Source organism: Dryas octopetala, chromosome 3 (genome assembly GCF_963921425.1).
Source record: "Dryas octopetala chromosome 3, drDryOcto1.1, whole genome shotgun sequence".
NCBI classification, from domain to species: Eukaryota; Viridiplantae; Streptophyta; class Magnoliopsida; order Rosales; family Rosaceae; genus Dryas; species Dryas octopetala.
The window spans coordinates 7,264,192-7,288,702 of NC_141368.1; the positions used below are offsets into that span (position 1 = coordinate 7,264,192).

The 24,511-nt window shown below is 36.4% G+C and overlaps 2 protein-coding genes across 4 annotated transcripts; one reads left to right on the plus strand and one right to left on the minus strand.

Annotated features, from left to right (window-relative positions):
• The first annotated feature begins 2,146 nt into the window (after window positions 1-2,146).
• Window positions 2,147-12,949, plus strand: LDA (limit dextrinase). Of its 3 annotated transcripts, none has more exons than XM_086237952.1 (28): window positions 2,153-2,558; window positions 2,883-3,036; window positions 3,156-3,208; window positions 3,335-3,443; window positions 3,551-3,687; window positions 3,780-3,979; window positions 4,156-4,305; window positions 4,671-4,731; window positions 5,114-5,234; window positions 5,696-5,786; window positions 5,872-5,965; window positions 6,315-6,410; window positions 6,535-6,675; window positions 6,883-6,933; window positions 7,018-7,088; window positions 7,251-7,343; window positions 7,785-7,875; window positions 8,384-8,455; window positions 8,880-8,936; window positions 9,254-9,322; window positions 9,973-10,029; window positions 10,110-10,184; window positions 10,908-10,996; window positions 11,258-11,335; window positions 11,503-11,641; window positions 11,869-11,978; window positions 12,064-12,163; window positions 12,286-12,949. In XM_086237952.1, the coding sequence occupies exons 1-28, from the start codon at window positions 2,319-2,321 to the stop codon at window positions 12,397-12,399; spliced, it is 2,913 nt and encodes a 970-aa protein (XP_086094078.1). In that variant the 5' UTR covers window positions 2,153-2,318; the 3' UTR covers window positions 12,400-12,949. The 3 variants fall into 3 exon arrangements, with proteins under 3 accessions (XP_086094080.1, XP_086094078.1, XP_086094079.1); XM_086237953.1 differs by having other exon boundaries at window positions 2,155-2,558; window positions 2,895-3,036; XM_086237954.1 differs by lacking the exons at window positions 10,908-10,996; window positions 11,258-11,335; window positions 11,503-11,641; ... (1 more) ...; window positions 12,064-12,163; window positions 12,286-12,949 and adding an exon at window positions 10,282-10,890 and having other exon boundaries at window positions 2,147-2,558.
• A 2,988-nt stretch (window positions 12,950-15,937) lies between these two features.
• LOC147290303 (uncharacterized) lies at window positions 15,938-19,624 on the minus strand. The gene is made up of 3 exons (XM_086237843.1): window positions 19,078-19,624; window positions 16,621-17,100; window positions 15,938-16,407 (listed from the first exon to the last, which is right to left on the minus strand). Exons 1-2 carry the CDS (start codon window positions 19,431-19,433, stop codon window positions 16,635-16,637), a joined length of 822 nt encoding a protein of 273 aa, XP_086093969.1. The 5' UTR covers window positions 19,434-19,624; the 3' UTR covers window positions 15,938-16,407; window positions 16,621-16,634.
• Window positions 19,625-24,511: the final 4,887 nt, after the last annotated feature.

Genomic DNA, 24,511 nt, shown 5'->3' on the forward strand with positions numbered 1-24,511 from the left:
GGGTTTGGATTTTGAAATTTTCTTTTTTACAATCCGGGTTAAAAATGGAATAATTTAGGGAGGAAAAAGAAAAAAAAACCTGGTGGGGTGTTAAAAGCAAACAATGGGGGTCTTTGTATAATTTTACAAACATAAATCCGTTAATATAAATAAAGGCCAAAGGGGGCTGCTGGGATGCGTGCTTGAAAGTTGAGAAATTGGAAAAACCTATCTATAAAGGAAGAAGCCATGGATGCTGTGCGAGAAAACAAGATAGACGTATGTAGCATCGAGTGCACAGCATTGAAGGTTGCTTATGTTGTCCGCGCTATCAGAGTGAGCATTTTGTTATCATGCTCTTGCCCTAATGCAAATACCAGATCAGGGGACAAGTGCTCCTCCACCAATATCCACCAAGTGGGTTATAGGGCGGATATGTGGGTTGCGGGATTTGGGGCTCCAAAATCCTTTTCGCTGGAGGCTTGAAACGCAAGACGTACCGTCCAGACCGACGACGCCATGTCTGGTAAGGGATCCGAAATTGAGGCGTCTAGAGAAGTTTATGTGTTTGATACTTGTGATACAAGTAATACAACCACCACCCAAATCAAGAGGGAAAAATTGAGGCGTCTATCAGTTAGGTCATTATTCAGAGCCTATACTAGTCTACCAAATGTTCAATGATGATACTATGCACATTATTAAAGCTCTGGAGTTGCCAAACTTCCAATGCCCAGACCATTCCAGTATAGTTTTGTTCATCTAGGAGATCGAAAAGTCTGCCTTTTTGTGGCCTGTTACATGGACTCTATCACTTGTGAATAATTTGTGACTGGGTGACTGCTGAGTTTATGCGCTTTTTTGTGGTAACCTTAGAATTCTCAAATACAAGGGACAGGGATATCCATTCGGATTCGAAATCCAAACGGGACGTCACAATCCTTAATACTCGCATCTTTGATTGCAAGCCTCAGTCTGAACAAGTGAATCTTCTTCGTTGCTTTGTGCCGCGGTAAGTTAATCTTGATCTGGCTGCAGCTACACAAATGAGATCATACAGCAGCTGCACTAAAATGTCCTTAATTAATATATGTTGCTGCCTTGTGTCGCCTTCAATGGTTGATTTTGGTACATTTAGGAACCCATCTTGTCAACCATTACATTTAAATAAGACCTTATGATATCTTGTCAACCATTACATTTACCAGTATGCAGTATGCAGTATGCACCAAAGAACCAATGGCACAGTCGCACAGCCACGGGGATTGCTCTTTTTAACTTTTGCTGAACCATTAAACAGGAGGCTAAGCTTTGAGCTTTAAAAATATGGTTTACAACCATTAATCACAAAGTTTGAAAATTGCAAACTAATTCCAGGGTTGTGGAACGTCTTATTAAATCAGCATACATACAAGCCCACCTAATTACAATTTGCTAATTGATTAATGCAGGCAGCTGGTGGCTCAAATCTCTCAAGCAATACCTGAGCATGGTATGCATGCACGTACTGCAAGACTATGCTCACTCAAGCTCCTTCACTTTTTGGATTTGTACATGATAGCTACATATGGACCATTAGGGGGTTCTGTACACCCAATAGACGCTAATTTTATGCATTATGAGATATTTCAATCCCCAAAAGAAACTGATAACACATGAAATTCTTACTAATTATGCCATAGAGACTCTTCGCATTCATCGCTCATGTGCTAGATTAGGTAGAATCCAAAGTGATAATGCAGCGAAATATATAAAACTTCAAAGATTTATGAAAGTTGAAGCCTACCAAATCTAATAAAATAAATAATGTATTAGACAAAAACAATACCAAGAAAACCAACATCTTTCCCATAAATCCACAATTTCAAATTCAGCAATGTGAACAGAATAAATGTAGGACAACCTGCCAATTTACCATTACCTAAATCAAAACTCTCAAGCACTAATAGTAACTTAACAAAGTAATTAATGATAAAAATTGAAAATTAGGATACGTACACTTAGTACATGTACTACATTGATTGACTACTAAATGAGTAATAATGCTTTCTTTGTAATTCCTTTTACCTAATGATTCTAATGAAGTGAGAAGGGTGTGTACTGAAAGGATTAGAAGTGTACATACAGCAAAGGTGAAAAAAATGAATATTTTGGCGAGAGAACAACTCTACTCTTGTAACCGAAAAAACAGAATAGTTCTTCTCTTAAATATCGAATAATCATTTATGAATAGTTAAGTAATTTAGAAGAAAATCGAAGAATATTAAAGCAGTTTGCAGCAGAAAGGATCTGAAAAGCAGCTCATCAAGAGATTCACAGCTTTTCTCTCTCAAAACCCAATGCCTTGTTTATCTTCGTCTCCACTTTTTTTTAACCCATCTCCAACGTCCAGCCGCCACTTCCCTCCTCAACGCCGCGCCACGTGTCCTGCATCTTCTTCAAAACGGTGCCGTTTCGCCTCCAAAGCGAATCCCCTCCTCTCACTTCCACTCCATTCCGCGAAGCTTTTCAGGAAACCCCTTCAATGCTCGTCCTCCTTGTCCATGTCTGCCGAGGAGGAGTCCACTTCAACATCTCAGGTTCCCGCTCTCGACCCAAAACCCTGTTTCAGAATTTCCTAAGTGTTTTCTTTTCTTTTCGGAAGCGAATGCTGCATTTAAATTTGGTCCCAGAAACAAGAAACCCGAAAAGTATTTCAATATTGTAACCAAAGCAGTTCAAAAAAATGGTAAATTGAAGAAAAGTAAAGCAAGGAATTTGAGTTTTTTAAATGGTTTTTAATTAAAGATTCGAACTTTGCTACATTTATGGTTGGCCTCACATTGTATATGAAGAGTGAAATGATAGAATTCATTTCTGTTATTAAGTGTTTCTGTTAAGTTATGACCTCGTAATTTGTGTAGAATGGTGATCAGTTTCAGGGTATCTTGTTGTATTCAAGGGCATTCTGGGTTAGTGAATCAATTATTGCCTGGAATGTGGATGTTGGAAATAGTTCCTGCTACTTATTCGCTAGTAAAACTGCTGCTTTATCGATTACGAGTGATGGAGTTCTAGGTAAGCACTTTACTAACTCTTACTTCCCAATCATGAATCATGGTTATTTCAAGTCTAGAGGTTTAATTGGGCCAAAAAAAAAATAGTCTAGAAGTTTAATGAGACTTCTTTACTAACAGGTGAAGATGTAAAAGTTAAGCTTGAAGAAGATAGACACGGGCTTCCAGCAAATGTAATGTGTTGTGTTATCTGTAGAATCTGTGATCTTTTTATTCTTTATTTTGCTTGCATGCGACCTCTTGAGAAGTTTTGAAACATTGCTTAGGACTGACCCATGCTTCAAAATGAATGTTGTTAGGTGAAAGAAAAATTACCTCATATCAAAGATTACAGAGCTTTTAATGTGCCCCCGGATTTGGACGCCAAACCTCTTCTCAAATGTCAATTGGCAGTTGCTACTTTCAATTGTAAGAACGTTGTTGCATTTATTCTTTGCCAGTCAATTATGATCAATGCACTGTTAGATTAACAATTTGGCTCTCAATTTATCAGTGTCTGTTTTCATGTTATACAGCTGATGGAAGGTGCATTGATGCTACTGGACTGCAGCTACCCGGTATCCTAGATGAATTGTTCTCATATAATGGCCCCCTGGGTGCAATTTATTCAAAAGAAGCAGTGTCACTTTACCTTTGGGCGCCTACTGCTCAGGTATCTTATAATTCAAACAAAGTTTTTATTACCTACTAGCCATGCTCTCTCAGTCCTACTTATGTAAGCAATCATGTGTTTCTTCAAAGCAGGCAATATGTGTTTGCATATATAAGGATCCATCAGGTGGGAATCCCCTAGAAGTTGTGCAGCTTGAGGAAGTTAATGACGTTTGGAGTACTAAAGGACCAAAAAGTTGGGAAGGCTGCTATTATGTGTATGAAGTGTCTGTATACCATCCCAGCACCTTGCAAATTGAAAAATGCTATGCAAATGATCCATATGCTAGAGGGTATGTTGGTTGTCTCATTTAGCCAACAGTTATCCGAAAATAGCTAAGGTGTTTCCATATTCTAAAGTTTTGGCTACTATCTGCTAGTATATGTTTAGTCATGGACCTTGATATTTATGCCTACGTATTGACATTTCTCATGATTTAATACCTTTTTTTATTTTTCTTGGAGCTAGGCTGTCAGCAGATGGTCGGCGGACATTGTTGATCAATCTTGATTCTGATAATACAAAACCTGAAGGATGGGATAAATTGGTAGAAGAGAAACCTGATATACTTTCTTTTTCTGACATAAGTATTTATGAGTTGCACATAAGAGATTTCAGGTAATTTCTAGTTTTTATGTGATTATAGTATTTATAATTACTCATCTTCAATTCTTATTTAAAAAACATATATGAAAATCATAAAACAATTTAAAGATTACACATTATAGGATTTTCATGTATTGTTTAGCTACTTCATAGAGCTCTTGGGACAGGATCTGGTAGGAAGTTTTATGCCTTATCACTTCAAAACTTGAAAGATCTATATAATGCCACTTTCAGCCAATTTTCTGTAAAAAGGGTTTCAAGTGATATATGATATTGTTTGACGAGAAATGTGTTTGTTTCTCTAGATATGATTATTGTTTTGGTATTGCACTGAATTCTTTAGGTTTACGTCCTAATATATTGAGTTTCTGTTACAGTGCCAGTGACCAGACTGTGCATCCTGAATTTCGTGGTGGATATCTGGCCTTCACTTTACAGGTAGTTATATTTTTCTGCCCTGATGACTAACAAAGCTGTTGCTCTGAGAAGAATATGAAATTTTCTCTACCTCTTTATATTATAGCGCCAAAGAGGGTGTAACCCAAGTATACCCAAAAGTCTACTAAGTAAAAACTTGGAAACCAAAATGTTAAAAAAAACATTTTCATGTGTGGTTGTCTAATGGGTAACTTTTGCACACCAGAATGGATAACGCCTAGTTTCCTTTGTTTCTGTATCTTGAACATGTATATTTTATTCTGATCGGTCTTTTGTAAGCACTCTAATTATTCAGTTACATGTGGATCTTACATGATAGATGAAAGGAGAAAGAAATACTATGAGCGCATACTAATTAACAGTATGCATGTACTGCTTGAAGGATTCAGCCGGTGTATTTCATTTGAAGAAATTATCAAATGCTGGTATTACTCATGTCCATCTACTGCCCGCATTCCAGTTCGCAGGTGTTGATGATGACAAGGAGAACTGGAAGAGTGTAGGTAAGAGAATATCTTAGCTCAGGCTTAATTGTTCTCTCTCAATCCCTATACTTGCAGAAGAAATAAAACAATTTTTTTTTTGTTTGTTTCTGTATGCATTGTTTGTGCATGTGGATGCCAAACAGAATAATAAGTCTCTTCTCTCTCTCTCTCTCTCTCTCTCTCTCTCTCTCTATCAGTCCAAAAGGAGAGGACCGGTTGAGATATAGATCAAGCATGTGGGACCTGCGTGGGGCTGGCTCCCATTCAGGGGTGCCACAGCATGTGACAGCAACCGGCCCTTTACATTTGAACTTCAAATGGAAAGGATCCTGTTCGATTGATGTTGAGGCCAAACAGAATACGATGCATGCATTATGTGTGTTTATGTTGACGTTTCTGAAATTAAGTGTGGTTGAGCTTAAATTGGCTGATTTTTCTTGTGCTTGGTTGCATCATTCGTCTGTATGACATATGGCCAGATCCCAAGATACTTGAAAAGTTACCTTCAGATTCAGCTGAGCAACAAGCTCTAATTACAGCTATCCAAAATGATGATGCGTATAACTGGGGGTATGCTCGCGCCAATTTGTTTTACACTCTCTGTTTGAGGTACTAAGTGTTGGCTTGATCTTTATTTTTATTCTGTCTTTTGAAGGTACAATCCTGTTCTCTGGGGGGTCCCTAAAGGAAGCTATGCAAGTAATGCAAATGGTTCACACCGTGCAGTTGAGTTTAGGAAGATGGTGCAGGTCTGGATATCGTGACAAGGAACTTGTGTTTGATGTGTCTTGTGAAATGCTACATAAGTAGAGTTTTGTTACCCTGCTTTGCAGTCAATTTAAGTTTTTCTTCTATTTTCTTAACTGGCTCTATGTTCTCTCTGTTTGGAATTTCCTTGTCTTGTTGTATTTCAGGAGAGAAAATATAATTTCTCTCTCTCTCTCTCTCTCTCTCTCTCTCTCTCTCTCTCTCTCTCTCTCTCTCTCTCTCTCTTCATCCTTCCTTCTCCTCTGAATTTCCTGTTTTCTGCTTTCAGTGGTCCCTTGTATACCTCCTGTGTACTGACAAATAATGGAAATAAGGGTTTATTGGTTGCAGGCACTTAACCTTTATGGTCTCCGTGTTGTCTTGGATGTTGTCTACAATCATTTGCATGGAAGTGGGCCCTTTGATGAGAATTCTGTTCTTGACAAGGTCGTGATTTGTTATTACTTTTTTATGATCCCCCGATATATAGAATGCTGTCCTGTCTTATATTTCTTCCTGAATGGTTTCTCCACTCTTCTGTTGTGACTTGTGACTTAAATTTTATTTACAGATTGTCCCAGGATACTACTTGAGAAGAAACACAGATGGTTTTATTGAGAATAGTACATGCGTGAACAACACTGCTAGTGAGCATTTTATGGTTGAGCGTTTAATTATTGATGATCTATTGCACTGGGCAGCTGATTATAAGGTGATTGTTTACTCATCAAATGGTCTCTTAGTTACGTTGGAAATGAAATTTTTTTCCTTTGTCAGCGTGAAGTATTTTTCTCATCTGTCTAGTGTACTGATATATTGTCAACTTTAGGGGGGTTTATGATTTTTATGCATCATTGCAGATCTACTTGAGTTTTAATTGGGGATTCTGTAATTATGAATCATATGACTATTTTTGCAGGTTGATGGGTTTCGGTTTGACCTTATGGGTCATATAATGAAAAGAACAATGGTATGTAATTCTCAGCCAGTGAGCATGGTGCAATGAGTGGATGTATAATAGCCACGTTTCTAAAAGATACTAATCTGTGTACAGGTGAAAGCAAAAGATGCACTCTGCAGTCTAACAAAGGAAAGGGATGAAGTTGATGGTTCAAGTATCTACATGTAAGTTTGGAGCTTTTCAATATTTTTATTGAAGACAGTTTCTGTTATTGTAGCTTTGGAAATTGGTGCTTGAATTTTCTTTGTGGACCTGTTGTTTTGTTTATGATACTTGAATCCATAGCATGATTTTGGCTTACTCTTCCCCTTTTTACCGCTATCAAGATATGGTGAAGGATGGGATTTTGGTGAAGTTGCCAATAATGGGCGTGGAATAAATGCGTCGCAGTTCAATCTTTGTGGAACTGGAATTGGGAGGTATATTTTTACTTTTCCATTATATGGAGTCTAAAATTTCTTTTCTTTGCTGTTTGGAAACTTGTAAATAACATTCTATGTGGTAATTATGTATAAAATAGGATTGCCTCATCAAATTTTGTGTTTCACTTGTTGACAACTGAAAGAATACTACCTGCACCTATTTTGGATTTATTTCTCACCTTACCAAAGAGTCAAAAGAGACAGAAATATAGATGTTCCTTGCTTTGACTTCAACCTTGTAGTGGACTGACTTATAGTAGTCAAATGTTAATTCAGTGGGAATTGTATTACTAACTTTTCCTTTTCTTCTATTTCTTCTTCACTGCCTAAATTATGTATTGGCTTATCTAGAGGGAATCACCTTATCAAGTCAATTACATTTTTTATTATCTGTGCGAGGCAGCTAGTTCTTATGAATTATTGGGAAATTTAATTCAGTTTTAATGATCGAATACGGGATGCAATACTTGGTGGATCTCCATTTGGCCATCCACTTCAGCAAGGATTTGTGACTGGTTTACTGTTGCAGGTATATTGTGATTTTTTTTTTGGGGAATTCTTAGTTGATTCTATATGTAAGTAGTCAAATGTAGGTAGTCTATCAGTGCCTTCCCATAGCTTACAGCTTTTTTTTTTTTTTTTTTTTTTTTTTTTTTTTTTTTTTTCCGGGTTGTACATTTCTTAGAGTTGTTACTATAGTGAGATTATTACAAATTTTTTTTCAGCTGCTTTCAAGCATGTGCTAATAAGTTGCATGCATATCTTTTCAATAAAAAAAGTTGCATGTATATGAATGCATGACTATGGATGCTCTCTTGTAAAACAGTTTGACATGATATGTTATCTGATAATCACCATGAAGTCATATCTGAATGTGTAATGCATTTTGCATGATCAACGATTACAAGCCAGACAATTTGGCAAAAGCGCATCACTGTATGCATATATCTTCTTTTACAAGAAAAATTGCTTTCTTATGTAGAGTGTCTGTATGATTATTTTAATGATAGTTAATAGGTTTATTCTTTCTTCTGTAGCCTAATGGTCACGATCATGGTCCAGAAGCTGTTGCAGAACACATGCTTGCTGCATCAAAGGATCACATTCAGGTTTATCATCTTGATGTATTCTCATCTGTCTATTGTTTTCTTTTTGGCCATACATATTTAGTGTTGAAAACAAAATTGTAGTGTTGGAATCCGTTATTTTCTTAGTCCATTGTACAAATCAATCATGAAATATCTACATGAAAAATGCAGACAAACAAGATATGGTTTCTTCTTGACTTTACTAGGAGCTAGGAATTTTAAGTCAGAAATGAAGTTCTCTGTGTACTTTGAAGTTTCTTCTTTGTGTCATGCTTCTCATCCGTATAAATTTTTGTTCGTCAGTCGTAATAATATAGCTATTGTTTAACACATATGGATCCACATCTTATTATCTTTCTTTGCTGATATTGCAGTAATGGTCCTAAACCAGTTTTGTCTTTTTTATTCTTTTTGTGATTATATCTAATTTAGTACAGTAATTCAGGTTGGCATGGCTGCAAACCTGAGGGACTTTGTGCTAACCAATTGTGAAGGGAAAGAGGTATACCTTAATACCAGAGGATAAGTCTTATGCAGTATATTTGCTAATATCTAAACTTGCACTTTGCTCCTGAACGTCTATGGTTTGATGCAGCTATATTATTTACTAGGTCATGAATTTTCTAAAACGTCTTTATGATTATTTTTCTGTTGGTATATCTTAATGTAGGGTTGGTGCCTTTCTTTGTGAATCTTTTACTATCTTTTTTAACTGAATGATGTTATTCAACTTATGCAGTTACACCATATCATTCTTCTTTGTTGACGTTTTACCGGAAAATGCATTACCTTGGCATTTCTTTATGATGATTCCCTCAGGTAAAAGGATCAGAAGTATTGACATATGGTGGGACAACTGTAGGATATACCTTATGCCCTACTGAAACTGTAAGGATCTAGATCAGAATTTATAATTTTAGTTCTTGTGATTTTGTGCCTATCATCACCTTGTTTGAATATGTACTTTTGATTCTTGTTTTTGAGCATTATGTTGTTTGAGCCATTTTTTATTATAAATTATACCCTTGGCTGATGTAATGGAATGCGTGATTTTAGACCATTTGGTTGAGTCCCAATGGTTGAGTGGGCTTAGCAAGTCCAAGTGTCCTTTGGATGCTAGCCGGTGAGAAATGGAAACCTTGAGGATCCAGTGAGGTTCAAGGAATCCTTGGAGATTAGGAATCGTAGAAGAATTTGTAGTGAATCGAGATCCGATCCAAGAGATTGAGGCTTGAGGGTTCATCCCTTCTCATCTTTCTTTTTGTGAATTGAAATATGTGTGTGTGATTTTTTATGACTTTACTGATACTTCTGCAAGATACTGCAAGTCTGCAAGATATCATTCTTACAGCTGAAATCACTACGGGTCTCTCTCTCTCTGTCCATCCAAATAGATATCAACATTAGGATCATCGATGTTGATGTATTTGTTGATAACTTGATATTGATGTAGATATTAATGTCTTAATTCTTAAAGGTAGACGAATGGTTATTAACTTGGAAAAACCATGTGACTGATAACTTCGATTGTTTTCCAGATTAATTATGCTTCTGCTCATGACAATGAAACTCTGTTTGACATTGTGAGTCTGAAGGTATGATCAATATACTTCTACAGAGTTTTATTTTACTTGTGATTTTTATCTTCTTGTCTAATTCAATTCATTACTTGTAGACTCCAATGGAAATTTCTGTAGATGAGAGGTGCAGGATAAATCACTTGGCAACAAGTATAATAGCACTATCACAGGTTTTAAATGCTATTAAATTTTAACCGATGATGAATTCATGCAATTTTTCCTTTTACTGTACATGATGTTTGTTTTATACAATTGCATTGACCATAGGTTTTGAAGTCTGTAGTGTATTATAGAGTGACACTTATGGCAAGGCAGGCGAGTTTGTCTTTTTATCCTTAGAATTGGTTACTTGCGAAATTATTATTGTTTTTTTTTATAAGGGGTTATAAGAGAATTTCTTAAAGCGTTTTGATTCCCGTGTCTCTTCTCCTGGAGAGATTTATGGGAGGATTATGCAAAGTTCTACAACTGACCAAATTTGTCAGGCTCAGACCGTGAAAAAAGACCAATTTTGTAAGGCTCACAAAGGGCACGTGTGATATGAAGTTGGTGCCTTGTGCAGACCAACTTGGATATGATTAAACTTTTTGAGCCCAATTTGGTGTATTGTGGTACAAAAAATAGATGAGGAACTATTGAGTTTTTTTCTTCCTGTTAACTGATGGAGAGATCTATTTTTAAACATTTGCTTCAAATATTGCATTGACCCTTAGTATGATACCCCCAAATGAAATATTTCCAAACTTCATTCATTCACCATTTCAACAAGTTTGACTAACCTTAGTTGGGCAGTGATTTTCTGGCTGGCTGTTAGCATTATTTATAATGTTTAATAATGCATTTTCTGGTGTATTGTATGATCACTCAGTATTTAAATGGTTTCCTAATTTTAGGGAATACCATTTTTCCACGCCGGCGATGAGATGCTCCGTTCAAAATCACTTGATCGTGATTCATACAATTCTGGTGACTGGTTCAATAGGTCCACTATTAATCTCATTCTTTCATTACTATCTTAATTATAATCGTTATGTAAGATTATGGACAATCGTACTTTTAATTGCTAGAATGAGTATATGATCTTCTCTATGATAATACTAATTCCGAGTTACAAGTTGGAACCCATCTCTGGTCATAAATAGATATCCCACTCCTATGTAATCATTACTGATTGAGGAATCAATGCAAGCTGTAACATGTCCCTGTCTTGCTCAAATTTAATATTTGGTTGTCATGATTCCAGGCTTGACTTCACTTACAATTCTAACAATTGGGGTATTGGCCTTCCTCCAAAAGAGAAAAATGAAAAGACCTGGCCACTGTAAGCACTCTTTTATATCCACAATCATTTGATTCTGTAGCTCTCATGATTTTAATTGTGATGTAGAAACCCTTGCTAATGGTGGATCTAAGCATCTGGCATCAGACCCTTTAGAAAAACTGGTATGATATGTCCATTGATAATTTCTGGTTCTGTATCTTTTTCAGGATTAGACCAAGATTAGCTGAGCCATCCTTTAAACCTCAGAAGAGTCACATCCATGCTGCTGTGGAGAATTTTTCAGATTTGTTACGTATTAGGTACTCTTCACCCCTTTTCCGTTTGAGGACAGCAAATGCTATTCAGGTGAGAGGACTTAATTAATATAAACATTTCCCTTTATTTCTTGTTAAATTTACTTCACAATGGCACTTTTCAATTTTATCTTTAATTCCCTTTTCAATTTACATTACTTTTTTACCTTTGTTTATATTAGACTTGGTACTGTAAAAAATTACTTGCAACTGCTTACAAGGAGTAAGAGAAACCAAATTCACTCCCAAGTTTTAAATACATAGTATTCAATTTTCCAGGAACGGGTACGTTTCCACAATACTGGTCCTTCATCGGTCCCTGGAATCATAGTAATGAGCATTGAGGATGGTCATGAAGGAGTGCCAGGGCTATCTCAACTGGATCCAATGTTAGTATAATTATATTTCAGCCTTTAATTCTGATGATGCCAGTGTTGGAAGAATAATTCATTTGCAAACATTTGTGCTGTACAGCTACTCGTATGTTGTGGTTATCGTCAATGCATCTCCAACTGAGGTGTCATTTTCAAGTCCTCCTCTTCGGGCTAAGACTCTTCAATTGCATCCTGTACAGGTAGTCATGTTTTTTATTTGTTTTTTTATGTCTTAATGCTGAGCTCTTATCTCTTGAAGTTGCTTCATATATAGATCACCTTATTTGTTTTCTTATGGCTCTTTAATACAAACTTGGTGCAGGTATTGTCAACTGATGAAAGAGCTAAAAGATCTGTGTATGACAAATGCTCAGGATGCTTTACTGTGCCCCCAAGAACAACATCTGTGTTTGTTGAGCCTCGGGCCGTTGTTTGATCGAGTAGCTCTTCTGTAGACATGGTCCACCAAGAATGTTACAAATAAGTGCCATGGTCGAACAGTGACTAATAAGTTCCCCTGCAGCCAGTGGAGTATGGTTTATATATACTCGGAGTACACTTGGCCTCAACCTTTGTGGTTTGGGTCTGCTCTTGAGAGGGGAGACAGGCAAAAGCCATGGGTTTTTGATACACTCATATATATTAATTACTCTACTATATGGAAGGCTGAAAATATATAAAATAAAAATTGAAGAAAATTTGGGTGACTCTGTTTGGAGATCCCACGCCCGCGTCGTGTCACGCACCATCGCGATTGTGAGTATAACAGCGGCGAAAACAAATCAGCCCATTTGTTTTTTTGGTAGGACCAAAACAAATGGCAATAAAAGTCAGCCCATTTGTTTGCTCACTGCATAGAGGCCCACGTTGTTCTAATTGTTAAACGAATCAAATATTGTGTATCTAATTGTAATGTTATATATCTTGTGTACCAACTTTTAAGTGTAAATTTGAAGCTGCTGCCACTGTTCTATTTCTTTAGCCAATGATGAATCTATGACCTAGAAAAACCAATGCTACTAGCAACAAATTAACCAATTTGTTGAAACTTCTCCAACCAATAATCGAAAGGAATAACAAAGCAATTGGGGCCTTCTTAAAATTGATGCATCTGGATGTATCTTTGAAGCTAGAGCTGTTCTTTTTAAGTACTTAATTCAAACATTCAAATGTAATTAGTGGTGTACCCACATCAACCATTGAAGGCGACACAAGGCATCAACATTAAGGACATTCATATATACCAAAATGCAAATCTCCAGAGCAGGATCAAGCAATTCAAATATTTTGACAAACCAAAAAAAGCTCCAATACAAGATAATATAAGTATCCATAAGTTCAATATAAGTTCTCAGCCCCATTTCATTCACATTAAGTTCTCAACCCCATTTCATTCACTTCTGAACAGCAAATCTTGGACATCATCATCCATCAAAGCTTAAGTTGGACAGTACGCTAAAAAGAAAAAAACAAAGAAAATAAATTAATTATGGAATATATAACATTAGTTGAATCCATTAAATTGATTTTGCAAATATACCTGCACGCGAAAATAATCATCAATATCATCCATGGGACCATGTCTGCATCTTTATCCAGAGGCAGGTCTACATAAAACACAATCAAATTACATATTGCAATTGCACAAACAATAAAAACAGAATCTACAACTTCGACCCCAAAAAACCCAATTGCATTGCCCATGTTAATTTCCCCAACAAACACAACTAGTTATAAATCAAACATCAACCAATTGAAAAAAAAAAAAAAAATTAAAATAAGAAGACAGAAAGCTCACACTGTAAGAAGTAGGAGTGTCACACAAGGATTTGCATATTAATTCAAGAAAGGAATGCCATGAATTTATTAAATCCATCAGCATATGATTAAAATTTACTTTTCCATGCTATAGTATCTTGAGTGAGCCAATGGGCTTCGACAAAACTGGTGCATGGTCCACCAGAAACTCGTTGAAAGAAAGAAGAAGCATATATACTTTTAATTGATTCGATGATAATCTAACAATGTATCAACTATCAAATCCAACAGGAACCACCAGTTTGCCAATTCTGCCTCAGGAAGTTTTCGTAGCAGCTGCTTCATTTGTTGTAGATAAAGAATAATGAAAATGACATCATCAACAGCCGGAGAATACATACAATCACGTCGCAGTTATGTTATATTTTTGTCAGTTAACCTTTACAAGTAAGAAGCTAGAATTTGTTCCCTTTTGATAACTAATGATAATATTTTGATGCTGCAAGATGATCGCGAGCAAGTTAGCTAGATTGGATATGATGTTGTTTAGCATTCCACGTACGTACATGAAACAATTAATAACGAAGGACAGAAATCAATTATATATATTTAAGGATATATATTACTCGATCGATCAATACTCTCTCTCAGGCAAACACAAACCATGCGTGCTTATAAAATTATAATTAATCAGCAAGAGCAAGATTAACTTACAGTGGCACAAAGCAACCAAGAAGTTTAACTTTTGTATCCTCAGACTGTGGCTTGCTATCAAAGATGCGAGTATTAAGGATTATGAATTCCCGTTTTGATTTAGAATCCGAATGGATGTCCCTGTCCCTTGTATTTGAAAATTCCAAGGTTACCGCAAAAAAGCGCATAAACCCGGTCTCAGTGTCAGGCATCCAATCACAACTGAGAAAGTCCATGTAACAGGCCAGAATAAGGCAGACTTTTCGATCTCCCAGATCGACAAAACTATACTGGAATGGTCTGGCAACATAAGACAATTGGAAGTTTGGCAAATCCAGAGCTCCAATAATGCGCATAGTATCATCATTGAACATTTGGTAGACTACTATAGGCTTTGCACAACTTAACTGGTAGGTAAACATTAGGCAATCATCATCATCTGACACAGTTAAAGCTTTGCCATGAAAGGGTAAAGGGCAAGGGAGGCCTTTGAACGTAGACTTTGTAATCTCCCATTTGGATTGTGGGTTAGAGCAGTCGAATGAGTAAATGTATGGACGATTTGGAGTGGAGACAAGGAGCTTGTTGTTCACAACTGCATTAGAGTAGAATTGAGCAAAATAGTCATAGAACTTGCCTTCGTAAAATGGAGGTTTAGGCAGGGCCGACCATTTCCCGACTGCCGGGTCCAATACCTCGAAAGATAAACATTTATTCCAACATAAATGGTTGACCTTACTGGGGAGAGCATAGAGTTTCCCGGCCACCTCCTGCAGCCATGGTTCAGATTTCCCTGTTTGGAAATTCGGAAATCTTCCCATCTTGATTTCGGTGGTTGTTGTATCACTAGTGTCAAACACATAAATTCCTCTAGACGCGACTAATTCGGATCCCACACGAGACATGGGGCCACTACTGGGGGTTTTGGGTTTCAAGCCTCCGGCGAAAAGGATTTTGGAGCCCAAAATTCCGCAACCCACATAATCTTTAAGATTGTCATCCGCCCTATAACCCACTTGGCGGAATGAGAATTCACTGCACTTGTGCCATGATCTGGTATCTGGATTAGGGCAAGTGCATGATAACAGATCGCTCAATCTAATAGCCTGGACAACGTAAGCAACCTTCAATCCTGTGTGCTCGATGGTACATACGTATATGTTTTCTGGCACAGCAGGCATGGCTTTTTCCTTCTTCCGCTTGTCAGTACCTTTCGTCTTCTCCAAGCTATTGCTAGCCCCCCAAGCCCGAAACCCTAACTAGATTAGATAGGTTTTCCAATTTCTTAACTTTCACGCATCCAAGCAGCACCCTTTTTTCTTTATTTATATCAAGGGATTTGTGTTCGCGTGACTCCTTATCTATCTAGGACCAGGAGTATAATTGTGTAATTCATAGTTATTACGTGTATTTTGTAATTATTTTTTACTATTATGTATAGCGTTGTCCACAACAATGCATGGGACGAATAAAAGTATCTGAAAAGAGGCGAGATTGAAAGAGCAATTAGAAAACACGTGGAAAACACGTTAATAAAGTACACGATTATTATTAACAAACTAGAATTACAAGAACTTCAGTGGAAAATAAACTAAACTACATAGATTACATTTGTAGTCAGACTACAATAAAAACTAAAAAATTTAAAAACCAAGGCAATTGGATTTCTTCCTCAACTCTCATATCTCATCTCTTTCCCTCCTTTCTTTAGTTAAAAATAAAAGCCATATAAAGAATCATTACCAAACGAGTACTAAGAAACTCAGTAAAAAGAAAGAAAAGAAACTAAGAAATTAGGAAATAACATGACCTTGAACAAAGGCATGCACATTATTGACAAAAAGAATTGAAGTTGCGCTATCTTTATTCCCATTATTTTCTATTTGTATATTTAATGTTTCACAGGTCATATCCATTTCCTTCTAACTGATGTGATGACTGCCACCATCCACTTTGATTAAACGTTAGTTTTCGGCAGATGTGCATTCGAAACCTGTAAAATCACACAAACGCTTTTTTCAGCATTAATTGGTTAGTAATGCAAAATTTCAATTAGCATCAAAATCAGATTTACTTTCTCGTGGGAAGGCAATGGGGCCTAAGAGTTGATAAGACAGAAGAAAAGAGAGAGAATTTTATCTAAACATTAATTCATAAGCTACTGAAAAAGGTTGCAATAAATATAGGGCAAGTTAAGATAGCATACCCTTATTTCGATCCTCAACCACTCAATCTCCTAACATCCGATTGCCCAAATCTTGAAGCAATGAAACCATATCCTCCCACAACTGCAACAAGTACACCAAGAACCAGGGCAAAGAACTGGAAGTTTGCAAGCAACTCGCCCCGGATCTCATTGTCCACAGAATGACATGAGATCATATCTTCCTTAAGCCGACAACCATCTGGCATCATGGGTCCATAGAGAGTGAATGCAGTCTGATAAAACCAGAGGCCTTGGAGAGTCATGGCAATACCACTACATAAATCAACTGGAAAGCTGGTTGGAAATAGGGCTCCAGCAACAGTCGATAATACGCAGAGCCCAATTAAGAGGACAAGGAGGATGTGGTAGTACCCCTCGAGGCCTTTATGAGAAGTTGAGTGAAAGTAGAACAGGAGGTACTCTGCACAGAATGCTGTCGCAGCAATCAGACAAAGAGCTCCTTCAGGCATCGGAAGAAATCTAAATGCAAGAAATTAGAAAGATGAAAAGAAAAAATATTAGCCATACTTTTAGGGTTATCACATAGATGGCTAAAAACAAAACTATGGTTATTGCATAGATGAAGTGATGAACAACCAAAATTAGCACTAAATTAACTATTAAGAACACAGGGTTATCATGTCACTGTAAAATTGTATAAGCACTCATCCTATGATAACAATATGAACATAGCTTCCACCATCTATCACTGTCTAACTGTAGTCTCTAATGTTAAAAGTTCAACCAAAAATCCACTAAGGAAAAGGCATCCAACAAATGGCTTAAGGCCTAATGTGGCAATGGTTCAGCAGAACATCCTGATCCAAGCAATGAGGCTTTGATGTTTCAACTTCAAACCCCAAACCAACAGTGTACAGCAATAACTGAACTGAATCGAGGTTAAACTCTGCCACCATCTTAGATTTTTCTTTCAAGTAATAAACCTACCCAGTGCTTTCACATTACCAGTCAAAATACACCCCCCCATTGGCACATATAGTTAATACTTAAATTAATGTTCAGACTTCAGATCAGAAAAATCATTTCAAGCTCCAAGTATTAATAGAGAATTTCTTCAGTTAGAAGTCGGTATGTGATGTTTATAACAAGTCCTCAAGAGAGTCAACTGATATTCTTTTTTCCGTAAATAAAAGCATATTAAATAAGAAAGTGATACAAATTTAGAAGGGGCATTACCCAGGAAGAAACAAGGTCAAAATGTTAACAGCAAAAGCCACATAAGGAAGCCTAAAAGAGCCTACTACCAAAACCCAATGGGGCAAGCAAGAAAACCAACCAAAACCAGAATGATGAATCATCTAATAAGACTAAGCCCATCCTAGGGCTAAAAAGCCAATACATGCAAACAGAAAACCAAATAACACCACAGCCAAGGGCTAACAAGCCAAAACAAAGCAACAAACAAACTACAAGGGGCATACCCTAGGGGAACAAGTTGAACTGGCAGCAAGAAGCAAAGACAGGAAAAGATACAAATCAAGCTGAGAATATCATCAGGGAGGCTCCACTTTTGCTCCCGCCTATCATCACAGTGGCGATGGCAGACTTAAGAATAACAGCAAGACACTTACACTTTTGAAAATCCAGTTATTTATTTCACCCCAAATAGCATAAACAGAGGCAAAAAGGCAAAACTTCTTAGCAATAGAAGTGAGATGTTTTCCCTTCCAAAGAGAGGTAGCCCAATCTATGCTTTATGACCACGAGAGACCAGGCCAAGGAGCACCACATTCCTCATAAGCTGCAGCCAAATACCTTCGCTATAAGGGCAGTCAAAAAAGAGAAGCTCATGGGATTTCATGGCTGAGGAACAAAGAACACAGGCAGTGACAAATCCTATCCTTGTAGCAAGCCTGTCCCCAACTGTAAGCCACAAAATAAAGCTCATCCTAAGAATGTTTTGCCAAAACCAAGTCAGCCTAGCCCATCTAACCACCTGTCTAGCTTCCTATGCTTGTCTTAAGAAAGAAGCTGCATAAATTCCATTAGCAGCACATATAGATGCCTACCGGAAGCTTAGGCACACCCAGTGAAAACCACAACACCAAAATAATAGCCAGTCCCTACTCCCTTACCATGGAATTCTAATTGCAAATTATTTTCCCCTCCTAATGTAAACCAGAACAAACAGTCATCATACAAGCAAGTACCCCAGTCATCTCCACATGCAAGTACTATTATTTTAACAGTTTTGATTGCTTAGCAAGTTTCAGTAATTATCGTCACATCAATATCCATGATACATAAACTTAAATCTTTAAATTGCCAGAGAAACAGAGGAGACATACATACACACAAATGCCTGCTAGCTGAAAAAAAAAAAAAAAACGAATAAATAGTATCTTGATGTGTATTTTTAAGAACCAAACAGATTTTTACACAACATGAGTTTAAGGAAAAAAGGAAATTAACATATTCAAATGATTATGACTATACCTTGTCTTCTCTGAGAGCAGAATGACGACGCCAAAGATAAAGAACATAAGAAGCATCCCTGAGTGCTCAAAATCCTTCATGTGATGAGGGTTCAAGACTCCGTCAACAAGGAACTTGAGATAAGTGGAATACAAAAGCTCAATACACATATCACACATATCAATGCAAGCACCAATGGCTACAAGATAAAGCTCCAAGTACTTTAGCCTCCCATCAAAACCCGGCACAGGATTCCATACGTGAACCTGAAAGGACTTGGGGTTGGATACATATCTCACCAACGCGCTCCATATGTGCCACAGCCCAACTACAAGAAACAAGGTCCCTGGCAGAGCATGACCCTTGAAAGAACCCATCTTGGATATATATATATATATATATATCTACCAGTCACTGTCGCAATCTCTCTGAGATTTCTTATTCAATCTCACACAAGCCTTATTGGAACTCTGCTGTTTTCTTGAATAAAACCAGTATTTTCCGTTTCAAGGAGAAGCACTTCCGGGTTCACGATTTGAATTGTTTTCTTTCTTTATTTTGGGTCATTAATTTCTTTGGCCGACTTTTTGTGTTTCTTGCTTTGGTTCTTCTAGTATACACTGTATTAGGAAATTTATGCCAGCAGCTGTCAGCTAAAGTATGAGATCATAACTCCACTTTTCATTTCATTTTCAATTTTACAAGGCTGCAAATTATCACAAAAACTTTTCAAATTTCAATTTCTAAATACTTTTTTCTTTTACCAGGAGCCATTCGTGAACGTCAAGCTCTTTATTCGTATTTGAAGGTTAGAAAAAACATAAAAAATACAAAAGGAGGAAGAAGTCTCGCCAGCAGTCAAAAGTTGAATTGGTGATAACAACCTTTTTAAGCACTGCTTAGGACTAAGAACGATTAAAAAAATAATAATAATAAAAATAAAAAATAAAAAATAAAAAAATCCCAAGATTCAGACTGTGAAGAAATGTACACAACGGATAAGGATCCTCTGCCAGGCTCTCTCTACCAGAATTCTACCAGACTTTTGATCTTGACCATTAAAAGGATCCAATGGTCATCACAACACCATATTTATCCTACGTTTACCTGCACACGCCAAATATACCGGCGTCCTCGAAGCCGCCTCCCCATCTCAGATTTTTCTAACTTTTTGTCTTTCACCATCTTCTTTTACTTTTACTAGCTTAGCTGGAAGCCTGGACCTCCGCAGTACTCTACCACTGCGCTTGCTTCAGCCTTCAAAATATCAATATTAATCAAATTAATATTCTTTTCATTTTCTGGCCTTTACTTGCTTGCGACTTGCGAATTAAATTATGTAAATTAATAATGCAAAAGAGAATATTATAATAAATTAAGTTACTCAATTTTGTTATGTAGTACTGTTGCGGTGCAGTGGTGCTTTTGCAAGAATTTCAGAAAATTGAGTAAAGAAATCAGACATGAAATGATAAAGAATTGGTTGCATGGTGATGGTTGGTTCTGGTGTTCTGGACACTGGGAATTAGCTAGCTTAGACCCTGGCAGAGGATGGATGGAAGGAAATGAGATAGCAAGTAGTTTGCATTAGAATTGTGTAATACATAATTTGACATATTGTATTTGCTCTTTCAAAGAAAGAAAAGAAAAGAAAAGAATGTAAATTTGGGGTCTTTGATAAAAATCCATGAATTACAATAATAGAACCATCCTAATTGTGTTTTCATTTTGTTGGATTTTTTATTAATAAAATCCATGAATTACAGTAATCCACCAGGAGAGCCTTGTTGTAAATTTGAAGCTGCTGCCACTGTTCTATTTCTTTAGCCAATGATGAATCTATGACCTAGAAAAACCAATGCTACTAGCAACAAATTAACCAATTTGTTGAAACTTCTCCAACCAATAATCGAAAGGAATAACCAAGCAATTGGGGCCTTCTTAAAATTGATGCATCTGGATGTATCTTTGAAGCTAGAGCTGGTCTTTTTAAGTACTTAATTCAAACATTCAAATGTAATTAGTGGTGTACCCACATCAACCATTGAAGGCGACACAAGGCATCAACACTAAGGACATTAATTAAGGACATTCATATATACCAAAATGCAAATCTCGAGAGCAGGATCAAGCAATTCAAATATTTTGACAAACCAAAAAAAGCTCCAATACAAGATAATATAAGTATATATCCATAAGTTCAATATAAGTTCTCAGCCCCATTTCATTCACATTAAGTTCTCAACCCCATTTCATTCACTTCTGAACAGCAAATCTTGGACATCATCATCCATCAAAGCTTAAGTTGGACAGTACGCTAAAAAGAAAAAAAACAAAGAAAATAAATTAATTATGGAATATATAACATTAGTTGAATCCATTAAATTGATTTTGCAAATATACCTGCACGCGAAAATAATCATCAATATCATCCATGGGACCATGTCTGCATCTTAAGATTGTCATCCACCCTATAACCCACTTGGCGGAATGAGAATTCACTGCACTTGTGCCATGATCTGATATCTGGATTAGGGCAAGAGCATGATAACAGATCACTCAATCTAATAGCCTGGACAACGTAAGCAACCTTCAATCCTGTGTGCTCGATGGTACATACGTATATGTTTTCTGGCACAGCAGGCATGGCTTTTTCCTTCTTCCGCTTGTCAGTACCTTTCGTCTTCTCCAAGCTATCGCTAGCCCCCCAAGCCCGAAACCCTAACTAGATTAGATAGGTTTTCCAATTTCTTAACGTTCACGCATCCAAGCAGCACCCTTTATCCTTTATTTATATCAAGGGATTTGTGTTCGCGTGACTCCTTATGTATATAGGACCAGGAGTATAATTGTGTAATTCATAGTTATTACGTGTATTTTGTAATTATTCTTTCCTATTATGTATAGCGTTGTCCACAACAATGCATGGGACGAATAAAAGTATCTGAAAAGAGGCGAGATTGAAAGAGCAATTAGAAAACCAGCTCCAGTCACAAAAGTTTAATTTCTTGTCCTGCCTCTTCCCTGATCTGGAAATAAAATGGCATAAACGAAACCGCCATTGGCATCATGTCACAGCCACGCCAAATGCATTATGTCTTGCAGTGCTGATGCATTATGTTTTCAAAATCACTTGATCGTGATTCATACAATCCTGGTGACTGGTTCAATAGGTCCACTATTAATCTCATTCTTTCATTACTATCTTAATTATAATCGTTATGTAAGATTATGGACAATCGTACTTTATTTTAATTGCTAGAATGAGTATATGATCTTCTCTATGATAATACTAATTCCGAGTTACAAGTTGGAACCCATCTCTGGTCATAAATAGATATCCCACTCCTATGTAATCATTACTGATCGAGGAATCAATGCAAGCTGTAACACGTCCCTGTCTTGCTCAAATTTAATATTTGGTTGTTATGATTCCAGGCTTGACTTCACTTATAATTCTAACAATTGGGGTATTGGCCTTCCTCCAGAAGAGAAAAATGAAAAGACCTGCCCACTGTAAGCACTCTTTTATATCCACAATCATTTGATTCGATCTGTAGCTCTCATGATTTTGATTGTGATGTAGAAACCCTTGCTAGTGGTGGATCTAAGCATCTGGCATCAGACCCTTTAGAACAACTGGGATGATATGTCCATTGATAATTTCTGGCTCTGTATCTTTTTCAGGATTAGACCAAGATTAGCTGAGCCATCCTTTAAACCTCAGAAGAGTCACATCCATGCTGCTGTGGAAGGCTGAAAATATATAAAATAAAAATTGAAGAAAATTTGGTTGCACTGTCGGATTATGAAGCTTGATAAGCCAAATAGTATTGTCTTGTGTGTTGTGTGTTGTGTTTGATGCATCTAGCTATAATTATTTTAAGGGAGATTTAATCCCAAAATTTTGGAGTTAAAACTTAACATGTAACCTCTACAAATTTCATTGTACATCCTAAGAGGGGAAATGCCCTTTAAATCGGTGAATGATTTTATAATGAATGAAAATAATTTTCTTATAGATTAAAAGAATTTTATTTTAAATTAAATGAATGGTGAGATTACATTAGCTAACTTCAAAGACAATATAAAAGGCTTAAAGACAATTTTGTCAAAACCTTATAAATATTAACTAACACTCATCACATGTAGGTCAAAGGAAAAAAATGTAAAATGAAAATACCTAAAACAAATATGCCAACATGTTTGTGACCTAATTTAAAAAATTACATTTACATTTAATAATTCAATTGAAATATTATATGATCTTTGATAAGCCTTATTAATTAATAAAAATTGTTAAAGGCTCAATTTATCCAAATAAATATTAATAAGGCTGGGAGCCTAAATCAAAACCCAATCTAGTTTTAGATAACTAAGTTGATGATAAACTATCTCTTATTCAAGGAATAAAATTTCGGGTTTCAAGGAAATTTCGATGGAAATTTCGACGGAAATTTCGAAGATTTTTAAATTTCGACAAAAATTATATGGAAACGACGGAAATTACTATCAAAATACGGAAATTTTGAATAAAACTTTATCATATGTTTATTTAACATATTATCTACTAAATTGATAAAAAATATTGAATAAACCAATTATATATATAGTAGGCTTCATGTGATATAAGATGAATATAATGTGCCATGGAGACAAATACTGTTAAATAAAATTAGTATAATGAATAAATGAAATTAGTATATTATTTATACTTTATAATCTATACATTAAACCCTATATATTTTATAATCTATACTCTATATTGTTTAGGATATGGTATATGATATTAGGATTTAGGCCCTTTATGATATTTTTAATTATTTTTTATATAAAAATATATTAAAGTTTATTGATTTAGGATTTAAAAATAACTAAACGGAACTCCAAAACGGCCAAACAAAACCCAAAACCATTTTTTTTTCTTTACAATTGCCTAAATGCCCCAAACCCCAATTAATCAACCCTAAACCTTTTAATTTTTTTCTCTTTTTTATTATTTCTTTCCTTTTTTTTTTCCTTTTTTCTTTTCTTTTTTTTCCTTCTTTTTTTTTTTTCCCTCCTTTTCTTTTCCCCCGTGAGTCTCCATCTCTAGTTCTTTTTTTCTTCTTTCTTCTTCATCCCCTGCTTCTCTCTCTCTCTCTCTCTCTCTCTCATCTATCCCTCAACCCACCCTCACCTCTTTCTCCCTCATCTCCCCCATGTCGCCCCTCTGCCACCGCCCCATCTTTCTCCCCCCTGCCGCCGCCCCTTTTTTCTTCGTCGATCTCCGCTCTGTTGCCCCCTGCCGCGCTCCCTCTTTCTCCCTCGATCTCTTCCTTGCCGCCCCCTTCTCTTTCTCCCTGGATCAGATGGATGAAGCTGTAAACAAATGGATGAGGTCATCTCCTCTAAATAGCCATGTAAGTTTCTGTTTTTTTTTTTTTATGTTTTGAGCGTTTACATGTTTTTTGGG